At 45.6% G+C, this 16,803-nt stretch overlaps 1 protein-coding gene across 1 annotated transcript; it reads right to left on the bottom strand.

Moving 5' to 3' along the window:
- Positions 1 to 303: 303 nt before the first annotated feature.
- Positions 304 to 13,435, bottom strand: LOC144121738 (uncharacterized). Its single transcript, XM_077655107.1, has 4 exons — positions 13,064 to 13,435; positions 8,783 to 8,877; positions 4,587 to 4,860; positions 304 to 3,072 (listed from the first exon to the last, which is right to left on the bottom strand). The coding sequence occupies exons 2-4, from the start codon at positions 8,850 to 8,852 to the stop codon at positions 1,629 to 1,631; spliced, it is 1,788 nt and encodes a 595-aa protein (XP_077511233.1). The 5' UTR covers positions 8,853 to 8,877; positions 13,064 to 13,435; the 3' UTR covers positions 304 to 1,628.
- Positions 13,436 to 16,803: the final 3,368 nt, after the last annotated feature.

Here is a 16,803-nt window from a genome sequence, read left to right as displayed (position 1 = left end):
TAGGTGGCCATTGGGCGAGGTTGATTTGTTCGGCTCATGGCGTTATACAAGAGAGATCCCCGCAATGAATTGTAGACTTTTGTTATACTCAGTCTAATCGGGGCTTTGGTTGCATGGAACAGCGTATCTCTTTAAAAATTTTGAGAATGATTCAAAACATCATGCTAGCCAGAATCACGTTAATAGTGACCAAATCTGTGCGTTTTCTCAATAAAGGTAAAAGGAAGTTACTCGGAACTGACATGAAGTGAAGACACAATGTGATACGTAGACGCACTAAATGTGATTTTACGCTGTCATTTCCTCCCGGCTCTTCACTTGCATAAGGCATTTCGACGCAACCAAAAATTACAAAGACCACTCCGTAAGAGTCAAGTTGATGTATTTTTATCATCCACTTATTTGAAAGCTGACCCTTTTTACAATTTCTGACCATCACTCTCACTCAGTGCGAGAAGGTGCAGTTAAGCCGTACAAAAAACACGGCACTGCCTCGCGCAAACACTGACTGAAACAATTTTCCGTCTATAATGGAGCCTTGGACCTTAATGCCATAAACAAGCATTTTATATTCTCTTCTTATAGGAGATAGCATGATAATGAGACTATATCCTGCGTTCGATCTCAATCGTTAGCAGTGTGAACTGAAAGCTTTTGTGTAAATGGGCACAACCTAAAAGAGAACGTTAACATATGATATGATGGAACAAAGGAAGGCTAACACTAGCAGCAACGATTTTACCAAAAGCGATTCACACCTAAATACACAGAACACACGAACACGAAGTCATCCAGTCTTCTAAAATTAAATAAATAGTGCCATCAGCATCAGAGTAACTTGCGACACCAAGTGCGAAACCAAGACCACCACAACCAGTCATTGGAAAAGTTGCATCGCATCTCCAAAGAAATAGAATGGAATAATATAAATAATTATAAGACCTCATGCAACTGGAAAATGCCCAATAGTTCTGCAGCTATGCAGTGCAATTCCGAGGAACATACTCTGGAAGTGGTATCACAGTTTGCTTTCGAGATCAGCGACAGTAATGCTGTCATTTTGGAAACGTAACGACATAGCTGCTGTCAAGCACAGAGGGATGTACAGTTGTTTTTGCGGATCTTCTGTGGCTGGACATGAAAAAAACTTTAAAGGAAACTTTCAGAGGGTTTTGGGAGTGCTCAATCCATCCTCGCAAGGAATGTCTGGCCACTCACAGAAATATTGATTGGTTAAATATTACCTCTGTTTTTCAAGCACTCCGAAAGTGCTGGAAAATAAAAAAAACCCTTCGTGGGCATGAAGTTAACCCTGTTAACCTTGCTGCAGGAAGATAACAAAAAGAACCGATATAGTGTGCCTCGTTATTCAACAGTGGACGAGCACAATACACACTGTCCAGAAAGTAAACAGGCTGCTGCAATGACAAGTGCAATGACCAATAAAAAAAAACAAGGCAGCGCTCAGGTTCTTCTCCCAGATCTGTCCTTTTTCCCGCGATCGCAAAGAGTTAACGAAAAGACATACAGACAAGAAAGAAAAGGGTGTCCGAGCAGAGTGGAACAGAAGGAATGCCAGGAAAAGTGACGTTTTGTCATGGCTCAGCCTCGGAAAGTGCGATACAAACTCAACCAATGCGGAAGATTACGTTGCCTTGCTTGTACCTGCGCTCCTTCTTATCGACATGTTTTCCGCTGCACCTCTCGCAGTTGTCAAAGTTCGGTCCTCGTGTCGAAGTAGATCGCTTCTTCCTGATCACGCTCTGCGTCTCAGGCCCTCCAAGACCGGCCACCTTGGACGCTCTGACATATTCATCGTCTCCTCCCATGACGAGCGTGTCGGTCGCCATGCCCTTGTCGTCGTATGTGGCGCCGCCTTCACGTTTGCTGAATTGAAGGATTCGATGGGCTCTCTTGGACACATCATTCTGCAACGATAGGTTGGTGTGAGCGCCGTAGGGCCAGGTAGGCAAAGGCGCTGCAACGTCTGCGCCTTCAAGTAGTTTACCGAACTGGAGTATCTTGTTTCCTGCACGCTTGTTCACTGGTAGATCACCTGTAGTCATGTCCAGTTCGCCGCTCGCCCGCTTCCCGATATGAAAGATTTGGTTTCGCTTGTTTCTGCCCGTCGAAGATACGAGGTCATCACCTCGCTTGCCAAAGTGCACGATGGAACGCTTAAGCCTCTTGTCATTCGCAACACTGGTAGATCCTTGGTTGCTGGTGTAAAAAGTATAGCCACCGCGGTTGGCAAAATGCATGATCCTGTTTCCGAGAGGTTTCGCCAGATAATACCTTGCCTGCAGCTGCTGAGGCTCCCTTTTGGCAAAGTGAAGAATAGGGCTCCGCTTCTTCCACTCCTGAAACTGTCTCTGCAGCTGCCTTCCTATTCCAGTAACGGTCTGAATCGGATCTGTTCGTCCGGAGTACTTGCTTCGGCAAGCAGCTGTCCTTTTAGGAGTCGTGGCCGGTGCTTCATCGATATTGGTCGCCATTGTTTCAGAAAGGTTGTCGTTCTCTCTCTTGCGAATGTGCATTTTGCGATGTTCCAGAGGACCTCGCTTGTCTTTCTCCTCTACTTCGTCTTCAGCTTCGATCTCAATGCTACTACCGCTGGGTCTCTTGCCAAATTGAAGGATTCTGTTCAGAACCTTTTTGTCAGCGGTGACCAACTCGAACTCCGGTTCACCTACCAGCCCGCTGGAAACACCGTACTCCGGCTCCCGTTTGCCAAAATGCATGATTCTGTTTCCAGCTCTCTTGCTGACCGCGCGGTCCACTGTGGCGTACATGCGTTCCAATACATCTTCGACGTCTTCTTCCTTCGTGAGCTTGCCAATGCCAAATTGCAAGATATTATTGTGCGATGCTCGCATCGCACCGTCCCCTTTTGTGGCTGACTGCTGGCTCCATTTGCCGAAGCGCATAAACCGGTTGGACGAGCGCTTCGTATTTGGCGCTTGGGCACCGTTTTCTGCGTCAGTCGATTCGGCTCGTTCGTGGTGCTGCTCAAAGCCATCGGTGTCTGGTTTGGGCGCCTGATTTGTTTCGGCCGTGACACTCCTTCTAAACCTGAAGTGATAGATGTTCACAAGAATCAGACAACGCAGTACAGTGTGAGAACAAATTTGGATGTATTCTGCTGGATGGAAAGCATGTTTTGTCTCCTCAGTAATCGACTTTTACTTCTCACAGCAGGTGTTTAGAAAACGATGCCTGTTATAGGTTTTGGAAAATTTGGGGGCATCATTTGTAGGTGGTCAATATATCAGCTTTAATCGAATAATTGGCCCAATGTACGGAACGATATAAAGCAAGGTCTATCGCTTGCCATATTTATAGTTTAGCTTCCAGCGGACGTGCTTTTCCGTTTCATCGCCTTAAAAAACGTGCACAAAGTGGTCGCTTGCGCGTTAGAAAAATTGGAAACGAAATGGGATAATATAATTGCGATCTGATACTTAGCCAAGCGATCTAAAAAGAGCTAACTTTCTTGCTAAAGATAAGCTAAGTGTTGCGAAAACAGGACGTGCACACCGTTTAAGAGAAACATTCTGCAATATATTTATTCTTGCATAACTTTTTTATAAATATGCAATGTTAATGTTTTACTTATCGGATTAAAAAACACACAGTTCATTGTGGATAATTTGTAATCCACCATGCACCAATTTTTTTTTTCAGTTCTTAAACCACTTCAATTTAGTTACTTTGTAGTTTCGGGGCCTATAATTGTGCTGACATTCGCGTTCGGCTGATTGCATAGCGGCTCCTCCTCTTACGTGCATGATGAAGCGAGCTATTAAAGCTTACCAATGGGCAGTTTCCAATCTACTCCCTAATCAGCTTCATGGGCAAATGAAGGTCAATTTAATAAAAAGGTATGCGGGACGCAGCCACTCAATGGCCGTAGCTGTGTGCTCTGCTGAAGCTAATACTGCTGTAATCACGCACAAAATTCTGGCAGCACTTAATGTCAACGTCCGTGTTAGTCGCATTCAAGAAAAACAAAAAGAAGCAAGAGACGTTCAATCTTCATTGCTATAGGCATGAAAAGTGGAATTTTTTCTTCCCTGGCTCCTCAAAAATGCTATGCTGGCTATTTTCAAAATCCATCATCCTTCCTTTCGAGAGCTGAGTAAATAAAGAGCGTGAAAATATATTGCAGCTTCCCAAGCAGTGTATTTCTGGAAATGCATCCGGCCACTCGGGTAGGTATCTTTTCTGGGTTTACGCCGCAATCAGCAAAAGCATAATACGTTCTCTGTTTGTGACTTCCGATATTAGCTGCAAGATTGTGCGGATATTTTGCTTTTCTCGTGAGGCGCTGAGCTGGAGTACGTGTATGTGAACATTTTCATCCATTCATTCAACTCAAGTTCCTCCGCCTTCTATGTCCCGCTATTCATTTGTAATCAGCTGCGATCTTCATTACGCAACACTTTTCATTATATATCCTCATTATGTGCCACGGACTAGACGTTTGGCAGATTGATTCATTTCTTCCCGCTCCCATGATCAGCACCATTACCGAAGCCCATTTAGTATGACGGGTGCGAAACCCCGACAGCCGAACAGCTCCTCACCCGAAGTAGGACGCGGAAAGAGCCCGCTTGCGTCCGAAGTGGACGAACCGGTGGCGACGTGGGCCGGTCAGGGCAGCGCGGACGGCACCGTCGACAGCATCGCCGCTTTCATCGAAGCTGCCCGCCGCCCGCGACACCCGGTTCAGGGCTCCCCATTGCTCCTCCGGCGAAGCAGCGTCTTCTCCGTTGCGGACGCCATCGAGGATGAGGTTGGCCTGAGGCAGCTGGTGCGGAGGCGACCGTGATGTCTCCGTACGGGTCAACAGTCTGGCATCTGCGAAACACGATGATGGAGTTGTAAAATGTGTCGCTTTACACCCTCTGAAGAACAAAGCAAGTGCACGGCGGGTCTCGAGGGGGGGGGGGGGGGGGGGGGCGCACGCGCGCTGTTTCACACGACCTTCGCATTCGCCGCGGAAGCAATGCGAGTTTTTTCTCAGGGAGTTACGCCGCCCGCCGCCGTTAGAGGCGCGACGACCCCACCGCTCGCTCCCCGCCTGCATCTGCGCCGGCGGGCGGCTTTTGCCTGGTTTTGCCCTGTGTCCCGCTAGTCCATGGTGTGTGCCGCACCAAAATCAAAGAAAAACAAATGCAGTATCTGCAACACAGTACACATGTGCGCAGATTCTTCATCACCAACTTTGCTCGATGGAAGCATTTAAAATGAGGAATCACACACCAATTCCTCAGAACTATATCGAGCATTTGTGGTTTTCAATCCAGAAGGAAATATTCTGATCAATTCCTCTCGTACATATCATGGTCCGTGATTGAATGGGAAGTTAATGCTAAGGGAAAGGTAATGATAACTCAGAGAACTAAATTTTTGTGCTTGTCCCATAAAAATGTACTATAACGCACACAAATTTTCTACGACGCTTGAGCCGTAAGTCCGATAGAGTCGTAGCTGGTGGCTTGAGACGATACTTGAGTCGTTAAACCGTGAAATAAATTGATTGTTGGGAGACATATATAGTACATAATTACGCCAACATCGCTTTTCGCACATCCTGAATGAACTTTTCACCCTCATATACATCACAACTTCCTTAAACGAGAGGACTGTATCGAAATCCCAAAAGAATGCTAATTACTAATGTGCGAGCAAGTAAGCAGCATTGTAATGCATTGTTCTGTACTCGAAGACAATGGCCTGCGGCCTTCCCGCTTTTGTTGTCAAACAAGAGGCCACCAGATTTCTCTGGAATGACTGTAGACGCGTGCAAGTCTCTCATCATGTTCAAAATTGTCGAAAGCGCATTAGGCGTGTTTGAAGTTCCTTGCCACCTTTACATTTTGCAAGGCCGAGAGCAACCGTCATTCTGACCTTCGTTGACCGAGAACTTGTTCCATCGCTGCGCCGCCGAACTGAATTCTTTCTGTTTGAGGGCACAAATTAGCCCAATAAACAATTTTCGAGTTGGACGCAAGATTACTTGTAGTCATTCAGGCCTGACTAACGTTAACAGAAGCAACCAGTACAAGCGTCGTATGCTACCACAGATATTGACGCTTACTGATAATTGCAATTTCAGAAAGTGTGTATGTCCAATGAGTGACTTTACCTACCACAAAGAGCGCCATTTTTTGTTGTCCACGTATATTCAACTTGCGGCGTGTCCTGAAAGTGCCTAAAATATTTGGTTTAAATCCCTCTGTAACAGATCTCAGATTATGCACTTCAATGCCAAATGCCCTCTATTCTCTTAAATTCAGGGGCTTTTACTGATATGTAAGGATTGCAAACGTTCATTTCTAGCTCCTGACATTGTGAGCTAAGTCAGCCGGTATAACGCCGATTTCTGTGAGGTTTAGTGGAGCTCCATTAAATTGTGGAAAACTTCTTTTCGCGGTGCAATTTTGTTTCCCGCATGACATGAGGAAAGTTCATGCTCTCGGGAGGTTTATCGAAAGTGATGACGAGGCTACAAATATCCAGGAGAATAATGCAAAGCTGGTAGTCATTGCCTCTCAGATAAGTGTGATCGCTTGTAAAGGCCGATTTTATTAAGACCGAGCGCAGTTTCTAACTAATTTTGCTTTGATAGCAGTTAGTTCATGCTTGCAGTTACTGTAAACAAGTGACTTAATTTTTGCGTTGTCATGGGGTGCGACGGGCGGTCAAACTTCAAAATGACTTTCCAAGAGGAATCTTGGACGTCGAGTGCTTGCAACGTGCTCTGCTCCTGCAGCCAGGGTTGGGTTTCGTGTATAACGGTTTCTTTCGCGAATGACACGACGCGTTTTGCTTGACAGCACCATGAATTCTCGCTAATGCCGCTGTTGTCCAAAATTAAAGCAGCCGCGCTTGAAATTTCAGGAGCTATATATATTAGCTCGGCAGAATCCTTTATTCTTTGACACTTGCCATCCAAGTATTACATGCCGCATATCATTCTACACACTCATAAAGAACCTGCTGAAGGCGAACTATAGAAGCTCAAAGCCTTCCTTTTTAGCAAATATAAGGACAGAACGTGTTGACGTCTGTGCTCGAAGCATCCGTTCGACCACACACAGCCGAGCTCAAGACGAGAGCGTGCAAACGTTAATCCGTTGTTTCAGATTTTTCCCATGGCAAAGGGGCTGACTACACGGTTTTTGCGTAAAGCGTAAGAGTCAAAATATAAAGGCTTGACGGTTACAACTGACGCGGGGAGAACTGGGAGAGAGCGCGCGTTCTACTTCGTTGTGAACGGCGGTCGCAGCGGCGGAGCGGTGGGGCAGTGGCGACCCCACCGAGGTGAAAGTGGAGGTGGAAACAGACCCCATGGCGAAGGCCGCAAGAATAAAAGCGCGCGCTTCCCTCGAGACCGGCAAGGCAAGTGACAGTTACAAGAGCTTAACTCCTGCAAGTCCCCTGCGTCACGTAGTCACGGATGACGGATTTACCAGGGCTCATCTCTCTATACACCTTTTAATTTTCGTGTACATTCCAGTTCAAGTAAGAAGTCACAGCAAGTGATCGAAACTCAAGTAAATTCTGCAGCAAGTACCCCAGCAAGTACATTATCACGTACAACAGCATGTACAACAGCAAGTACCACACCCAGTACTACTGCAACGAAAATCACAGGTAGCTGACCGAATAAGAACAACTCCTACCAGAGCTTCGGCTAGTATTTAAGGGTGAAAACGGAGTGAGCTGGATTTTGCTCCATAACTACGCGAGTTCTATGCATGGTGATGATACCCGTGTGTTGTTTCCGCTGAGCAATCCTCTGAGTTGGAGTCGTCCGCCTGACTTTCATCTTTAATCTATTTTATACCCGAAAACATTGCCACATTCCAACCGATGTGCACTGCGTGAATGATTCTTGGAAGTGGCGTGATAACAAGTGCACTTCAAATATTCTTAGCCTACAACTTGAAGAAACTTTAGACATGTAGGTAAGAGTTTAGCTTGCCTTCTGAAAAGGTCTTGGTGCCAGCGCTGACGCGAAAGTAATGGGAGTCCCAGGGTTATCAATTATTCCCGTTTGGTTTCTCCACAGTGTTTATTTTGCTCAAAGAACTCACATCGTAGCGGTCCCGAGAGTCAACACAGACAAACCGACGGTGGAAGACGGCGACATAAAAATTTAAGCTACATTATTCTAATGTTTAAGCACTGACAGAAATATCGCTCTTTTAAACAGAAATATAGGACTGATTTACATATTCTAAATAAAAGCAAGTTACTGAATGCAGTTAACGTTTAACGGGCATCATATCTTTCCGCTATTTCGTTCTTTTTTATTTAGGTCTGAGAACAAATTTTCGTAATATTTCGTATCAGATACTGCTTCCCATATTCAAGTTTGAAGTAAGAATGCCCAAAAACATCAATTTTTAAACATTACAGAAGCGCCAAGAACAGAGGCACATCAGAAGAGCAGACAGGAAAATGACAGGACATCTACCCTACAGTTAACTTTATTTCCTGTGTAGGTGCTTTCCGCGGATGGAAATATAGTAATTTTGAATCATCATGTCGCCCATCTCTTTGCTTTTGTGAAGAGGCGGAAATGAAGTTTCCAAACATTTGCCGTAAAAATCCACAATTCAGTCTTTTTCCTACACAGTTATCGTTTTAAAATTCCTACAGGTGCCTTTATCGCGCTTTCTCCACTAACACAACACTACTTATTTTTATGCTTATGTTCAATTTTCCGACTACCGCTGATGTTTCCATTAGTGCTCATTGAAAAACTCACCATTAGCGGCGCAGAGAATAAACGGGCACCGGTAGCAGCCTACTATGCACAGCAGCAGGGTTATCTTCATGCTCCCACGGTCTCGGCTGACGTCCCTGAGAGAGGGAGATAAAAATAAGAAATATCGCGAAATTCCTGGAGTCACCGCGTGTAAGTTTTCCGAAACAATATTGTTAAGAAAAGCAATATGTACGAATTTATTTCATAAAAGCACAATGCCTTCACTAGGGCATTAATTGAAGCGAACAGCAAGTATCTATGGTTTATGGGGGTGTAACGCCCCAAAGCGATCCAGGCTATGAGAGACGCTGTAGTAAAGGGGTCCGGAAATTTTGAACACCTGGTGTTCTTTAATGTGCACTGACATATTACAACACATGGGCCTCTTGAATTTCGCCTTCATCGAAATTCAACCACCGCGGCCGGCATCGAACCCACGTATTTCGGGTTAGCACTGAAGCGCCATAATCACTCTGCCACCAGCCGGCTCAAGCCATCGGTGTTGATAGTGTGGTAATGCATCAAGCGATACACTTCTCGACGCTTTTTTTTTCCAGTGCACAGTGTTTCGTGATGCACGTTCGTTATCTGTAACCTGCGTGCTATTCACTTGCGTAAAAATTCTGGTAACTGTCGCATAAATGCAAAGCCCGGAAATCCGTAAAGGGACTTACTGTGTTAAGCGCGACATAGCAGCTTTAAATATAATTGCTTGCCAACAAGATATATTTGCGTTGTGGGCATGTAGAAGAAGTGGAGTGAAATTAGCAAGGGAAAAAGTTTGCATATACATAACGAGCGAGAAGGGAAAGCATCGGCAGTAACTTTGAATCTGGTTTTAAATATTATTATCTGGTTTTAAATATTATTATTTTGTGCTAAACGAGCAGCCAAGCTTGCTAGATAAAGTCCAATACATCTTTAATATCTCATAATTTATACATTTAAAGTGTAATTCATTATCGACGAATTGGTTCCCCGAAACATATGCAAAGGGTTATATACGTTGCAAGAGGTAGCAGAAATTTGCCATGAAAACTTTCGTTAATGAATAGATGACACAAGGGCACTCTAGAGCGATAATTCAGGCATAAGGGGTTGACGCTAATCCTGTTCACAGAATCCAACTCTGAAGTATAGCTTTACCTGTGTGCGGCTCTGCAGAGCTCAGATGATGTAGAATGCGCCGCATCAAACCCATATGCTGCGGGTGGCTTAGTTCCCTGTCGTAAACATTTCCGCACGGCTTACCCAACACGACGGCACAGCGTCTGCTTCTATCTCTATATTGATACCAGGTGTCTGTCGTAAGAGGGGCGTGCATTCGAGGATGTAACGCGTTCTATTGAAGCTAGAATGCCGCTTGTTGAACAAGGTGTCTACACGTCGCCTGTTTCCGAAGTGCAGGCGGTAGATGGACAGATAATTATTAACATCCTTTTGTATCGGTGTGGTGACCAGTGTCACCTAACGATAATTTCTCGCGTGCTCAGTATCTACGGATTGACTACCAATTTATTTTATATTAGTAATCTACTCCCTTGACCTTCCTCAACAAACCCGTAGTCGTCTCTTAATTGTTTATAATTTCTAAAAATTGAGCATGTCCTGGTAATTCCGAAACCCTAGTGCTTCGCGAATTTTTGCAGTGGCATCATGCACTGTGGGTAGAAGGGTATTACGCTGCATAAGAATATGTACTATCGTTTACCTCTCTTGCATACAGCAACAGCAAACATGAACCATCGTGTGAAATTTTTTTCAGTAACATTTCTTCTTCAAGCACCCAGCCCTGGCCTCCGCAAATAAACCACTCCCTTTGAAAGTATCAAAAAAATGTTTTCTCTTTTTATCTTAGACTTATAAGCCCCTATCCTCTAACGTCAGCTTATTCCTCATTTTCTTTCGCCAGAGAGTATTTTCTGCGGATCGTACTTTGTGTTTCAATGCGATCTCGATATCAGTTTCCGCCCTTTGATATTTGTATTGATTAACAGGCCGCCTAGTTAACAGCCAGCAATGACAACTCCACCTAGGGACGGGCTGTAGTCACATCAAATCTTTGGCTCCGTAAGCTTCAGCGAGAGAGAGTCCGGATCGGCTCTTCCTGCATCAATGACATACGTCTGTGTGCGGGGCGGACATGAAAGGGTGGTGATTCTTCGCATATCCGCTTTCTTCCTCATTATTGCCATTCTCTTTCCCCTGATCCTCTATGTGGAGCCCCGGATATTAAGTTGATAAAGGTTTTGCTCTAGTGAGAGTGCGGCTTACTGCTTTGGCCTTCGGAAACAAGCAAGCAAACGAAGATATGGGCTCCCGAAACCATATGGTCTGCGTCGAAGGAGGCCGCACGAAACCTCGGTTTGAAAAAGAAAACCAAAAACTCCTGTCTCAACCGTAACCGCATTGTCGACTCCGTGTTCCCAATTTGCCAGCGCTATCTAAACAAACCAATACACGCGATCACCTTAGATCTTTTTGAACCTGAAATCCCCGTTTTCTCTTCTTGGCGCTCTTTGCTACTTGTTGTTTATGATTTCCAGACGCCAAGCCACATGTGTGTCGGCGGCCATCAGGCTGGACTCCGCCCTGTAGTGCATAATGTACAGCCCTGGAAGCTGATCTGGACTACAGCCGACACTTATCTTCAAGCAAATAGCAACGCCACCGGTCAGCCTACACCGACTCGTGATTTATGGGAGCCCGTCGCTCCGGTCGGCTCCAGCAAACGCGTTGGGATAATTAAACGACGCACTCCCGACCGCTCTGTCAATAGAGGAGGAACTACGGGCAGGACGCTGAGGCGCAAGTGGGGAAAGAGGACCGCTGAAGGTCCTTCTCTGATGCTGCTCACCTGTCCTCTCCTCCCCCCGCTATCATTTGCTTTATTCTTCACATTCTGACGGCATATGTCGGTGTCCAGTTGCTCCATTTCACAGACTTGCGGATTAGAAACGCTCCCTGTCGGCCACGTTATAAGGTCACCCTGATCCCAGCACCGCAACTTTGTCATCGGGGTCGAGATTTTCGCTGAATTTCCTTTGATGGATCGCCGAGTCCTGCATTCGGGCTCTCGTAGCGTTTTCGAGGAATAGCGACTGCGGTTCCGACGGTGCGCCTAACTGAACACATTCTTTTGCACTGCTTTCATATTAGACGCTTTGAAAATTGAATTTTGTTTATACCTGGTCTGTCCTAAAGAATATATATGGCGATTATTGCAGTGGCAGGTACCGTTTTGTACTACTTTTGTACTAGTGATGGTCTCCTAGGTATATGCTTACGTTTAATATGCTACATTAGGAGTAAAAGCTAAATGGTTACCAAGCTTTGAAGGACAGCTTTTAATCGCCTTTCTGAAGATTTTCTCGCTGCCGCGCGTTAATTTATGCCAAGAATAAAGGTAAACAGGTGTTTATTAAGCGCGGCAGCCTTCACTGCCGCTGGCATTGACATGAAATTAAAAAAAGAACTTTGATGTTAATTATTGTAGGTAATAAGTACCTAATACTTCATGCTGCCCTTGTGAATATTTTGCCTGCGAAATTAAGAATCGTCCGCACATTACTGAATGTGCCACTGCATGAAAATGTTTGACGTATTCCTGTAAACCCACCATGACTTAAGCGGTTATGTTATTAAGGCGTCTTCTTTTCATCGCCTGGCGGCCCGACGCGGATCTGTGTTCTTTTGATAAAAAAAGCAAACGTTTTAGTCTCATTCTTCGATGTGGTGTAGCGTATGTTAAACAGAAAGTTTTAATATTTTTGATTGCCTCTCTTAATGAAATAAATGTCTTTCCGCTCTTCAAGCGCGTAAAAAAGATGTAAAAAATAGTACCCTAGGTAACATCGAAAAATTCATAGAACATTACATTGCGCGATGGAGCTCTACATTCTTCCTGATGTCACATTTCTTCTTGATGCATGCTTCAGATCATTCCAGCTATATTAACACGAGAATTTCTGCACCCGATATTATACGCCTTCTGGCGCTCTATGTACGGTAGCTACAATGAGACATGTTGTTCTTCTAGAATTCACCACAGACCCTCTTCATATGAAGCAGCTTTTCTATGTAGAATATGCAGAAAATACGAAAAGACACACTTTAATTACTCCCGCGACTACGAGGTCAGCACATTTTTCTTCAGCTCTTATTTCCTCGGGTACTGTATCGAAATGCAAAGGCGCTAGGTAAGGGAAAGACGGAAATATCCCTCAAAAGAGGGTCACAAAAATAGTAAAACAAAAAAGGAAAAGGAAATCAATGACTCACCGGTTGCAGAGGACAGGAGAGTATATAAGCGGCGGTTTTCTTCTCCACGAAGACGACCACGAAAGGTTGCGCCACGAAGGCCAACAATTGACAAAGAGCGTCAGAGATTCTTCTTTTCGATTTTCCGCCGTCGAAGATCGTCAGCCAAATTATAAATAAGGAACTGAACGCGCACGTGGGCCACAAAAACGCTCAAACTACAGTGGGGATGAGGCTCGATGCGTGCTCAAGATTCGGCTTCATTAGGTAAATTTGTTGGTTGTCTTTCTTCACTTAAGGCTGGCTTCTCCGGCTTTCCTGGTGTCTGTGAAGCCACTTACGGGCGATAAAGGGGCTCTCGCTTGCCGGCCTCCTTGACAGGTCCCCACTGGAAAGCGAGTGCCGGGTATTCTGATCCAAGTATCGCTCGGGTTGCTTCCTTTTATACTGTCTGGCCAGGCCCGCCTTCTCGGTTTGCCGCACGAAAGCGCAACCCTTCAAATCAGGCCGCCTTACTCGCTGAGTCCCTACCAGTACGCTTTCCAATTGGCTCCAGCTCCCGCGGAAACGTCACACGAGGTTCGACGTCACGTCCTCCGGCGCTAAAATCAACGCACCGCACTGAGAGCGCAATCAGGCTGATATAAACCGCGTATTTCGCACGCAGACGCCATCGCGAGGTGCGAGAGGGAAAGGTGTAAAGCGACTCGGTAGTTCCTAGCCTTACATGCAAAGAGTTTCTAAAATTTGTGTGGAGGGAAAGCTGGCTCCACTCGCTGTGCGAGTTTCCGAAAGAGCCACGAAACAGCAATTCATATACCGTGGGGATGCCGGAAAGACAGCAAGGCGCAATTGGCTTGGCCCTAAAACATGACTTCGACTGCAGAAATACAAATATTCACAAATTATATGTTGCAAGAATGCCTTTTGCGACCAGTACGTCCTGTAATAAAATATGCTTACTGTAAATTACAATAAATGAGCAGGAAAGCAAAAGATAACCAAATTTTACCATGGCAAGAAAAGGCTTTCTCTTCATTCCGCCAAAAGTAGCGAACCGTAAAAAATAATTTTTACGTTTAAGAGGCACACTTTTCGCAGCCAATATTGTTTCAAAAAAAATTGTTAGCGCTTATAATTCTACTCTAGAAGATTCAGTTTTCGTAATGCGAAAAATAGAAACGTTTCATTCGTGTAGTCTGCTATAGCGGGATGCGCATAGGCTGCGTTCGCGCCGTCAGAAACTTTCCTGAGCCCCTGATTTTCTATGATAGACTAGATTGCTCGCACTAAGTTCCGGCTCTTAGCATGTCCTGGCGCCGCGATTACAGATTTTGCCAAGAAAACATAAATCAGGAAGTGAAACCTCTCCTTACAAGTAGGTGACGTCGTGTTCAGCCTGAGGAGTGCAACATGCGGATATTTGCGTGAATTAATTCATGAATTGGAAGTCGTTAATGCATGCAATGCGCGGCCACAACCAGTCTTCGAAACGAACCAAGCGCAATCCTCTGCCAGTACGGTTAATATAAATTGCGTTTTTCAAAGTAATTTGCGCTTGTAAATTGTCTCCGAGACTCCTACGAGAAATGTGCAGAGTGGTCACAGCAGCAGAGTGTTGCATTGTCAATTCACACACAAAACATTGTTTCCCTCTTTCACTACATCACTACATATTCACTACATATTCACTACATATTCACTACATATTCACTACACTACATATTTCACTACATACACTACACATACTACACTACATACACCGATCACTACATATTGGAAATAGTGACCTCAACTGGCCCCAAACGTCATAGCGCTCGAGCCCCCACCCTTGTCGATTGGGACACGTTCCGCGCTAAAAGAGCCGCCCTAGAAGCTGATACCACCGAAATACTAGACATAGATATCTGGGCACAGGATCTTTGTCAAGATGCCAAAGCAGTCACCCATACGTTATACCAGGCTGACCACCTGGAGATTGCGGACAGCCGGCTTCTTCACCTATGGGAGGCAAAGGGAGGACTCGAGAACCGACTCAAACGACAGCGGTGGAACCCCAATCTGCGCAGAAGAATAGCTAGGCTAAACAAGGAGATCGAGGATCATGCAGCTAAACTTACTCAACAAAACTGGGATGACATATGCAACCAAATGGATCGCAATATGGGAGTCTAAGACTTGGCACTTGCTCCGTCATCTACTTGACCCTACAGGTAGCAGAACTACCCAAAGGCAGAACCTGCAGAAGCTTGTGAATGAGTATGCAGGCCCACCAGAGGACCTTTTCCTTGAACTTAAAGATAGATATATTGGCAATGCTCCTATCCAAGCCTTCCCAGATTATGCTGGTCCGGAAAACCCGCAGCTCGACTCCCCCATTACTGTGGATGAGGTTAGGGCAGAGATTGCCAGGCTAAACTGCAAATCCGCCACTGGCCCAGATGCAGTATCCAACAAGATCCTCCGCAACCTGGATGAAGTGTCGCTACAATCACTAACTGAGTATATGCAGAAATGCTGGTCGGAGGGCTCCATCCCACAAATATGGAAAACGGCAGAGATCATTCTCATCCCAAAGCCAGGGAAGGCACTCAGCCTTGAGAACCTCAGGCCGATTTCGCTCACGTCTTGTGTAGGTAAGCTCATGGAGCACGTAGTTCATACCCGCCTCAACCGGTTTATGGAGGAGAACGAGCTGTACCCTCCAACCATGATTGGATTTCGACCAAAACTTTCTACGCAGGATGTAATGCTTCAGCTCAAACATCAGATTATTGAGGCAAAAACGCGGGACACCAGAATAATTCTTGGACTTGGCCTGGAAAAGGCCTTTGACAATGTCAGCCATGATGCGATCTTGGAGAACCTTCATGAACTCGGGGTGGGAGCCCGCACCTTCAACTATATCCGCGACTTTCTCTCAGGTAGAAAGGCGCATTTTCAAGTAGGAGGTCTCCACTCGCATGACTTCCCCCTCGGCAACAAGGGCACCCCGCAGGGATCGGTCCTATCACCATTTCTCTTCAACGTTGCAATGTTGAAACTTCCACACCAATTAGCGCAGGTTCCGCAACTCCACCACAGCCTCTATGCTGACGATATCACCTTGTGGACCGCCGAGGGCAATGATGCCGAAATCGAGGAGAGACTACAGCATGCAATAGATATCGTGGGGGACTATGTAGACCCTAGGGGGCTGCGGTGCTCTCCAGCCAAATCTGAATTTCTCATATTCCGCAACATCAGATCCCTTGCGCAAACCCCACCGGCCATCGAACTCAGTATTCGCGGAGTCCCCATTCCTCGAGTGCCCAAAATTAAAATCTTGGGCGTAATTCTACAAGAACACGGCTTCAATGGTGACGTAATTCGGAAGCTTCAGGGAACCTCGCAGCAAATTATGCGACTCAATCGCCGCATTAGTAATCGCCACTCGGGCTTGAAGGAAAGCAATACTCTCCGTTTAGTACAGGCCTTTGTGATAAGCCGCATAGCTTACGTATGCCCTTACCTACATCTCAAGTAGCTGAAAAAGAAAAAGTGGAGGCCATAATCAGAAAATGCTTCAAACAGGCAGTTGGGCTACCCATGCACACAGCGACTGAGAAAGTGTTAGGTCTCGGTCTTCATAACACCCTAAGCGAGATTATTGAAGCGGTAACCGTCTCGCAGTACGAACGACTATCGGCCACACCAACTGGCAGACACATTCTGTCTACACTAGGCATAACATACAAACGACAAGGCGGACCCACAACTGA

This window comes from Amblyomma americanum, chromosome 2, assembly GCF_052857255.1.
Source record: "Amblyomma americanum isolate KBUSLIRL-KWMA chromosome 2, ASM5285725v1, whole genome shotgun sequence".
NCBI lineage: Eukaryota > Metazoa > Arthropoda > Arachnida > Ixodida > Ixodidae > Amblyomma > Amblyomma americanum.
This window is presented reverse-complemented; position numbering and strand designations above follow the sequence as displayed.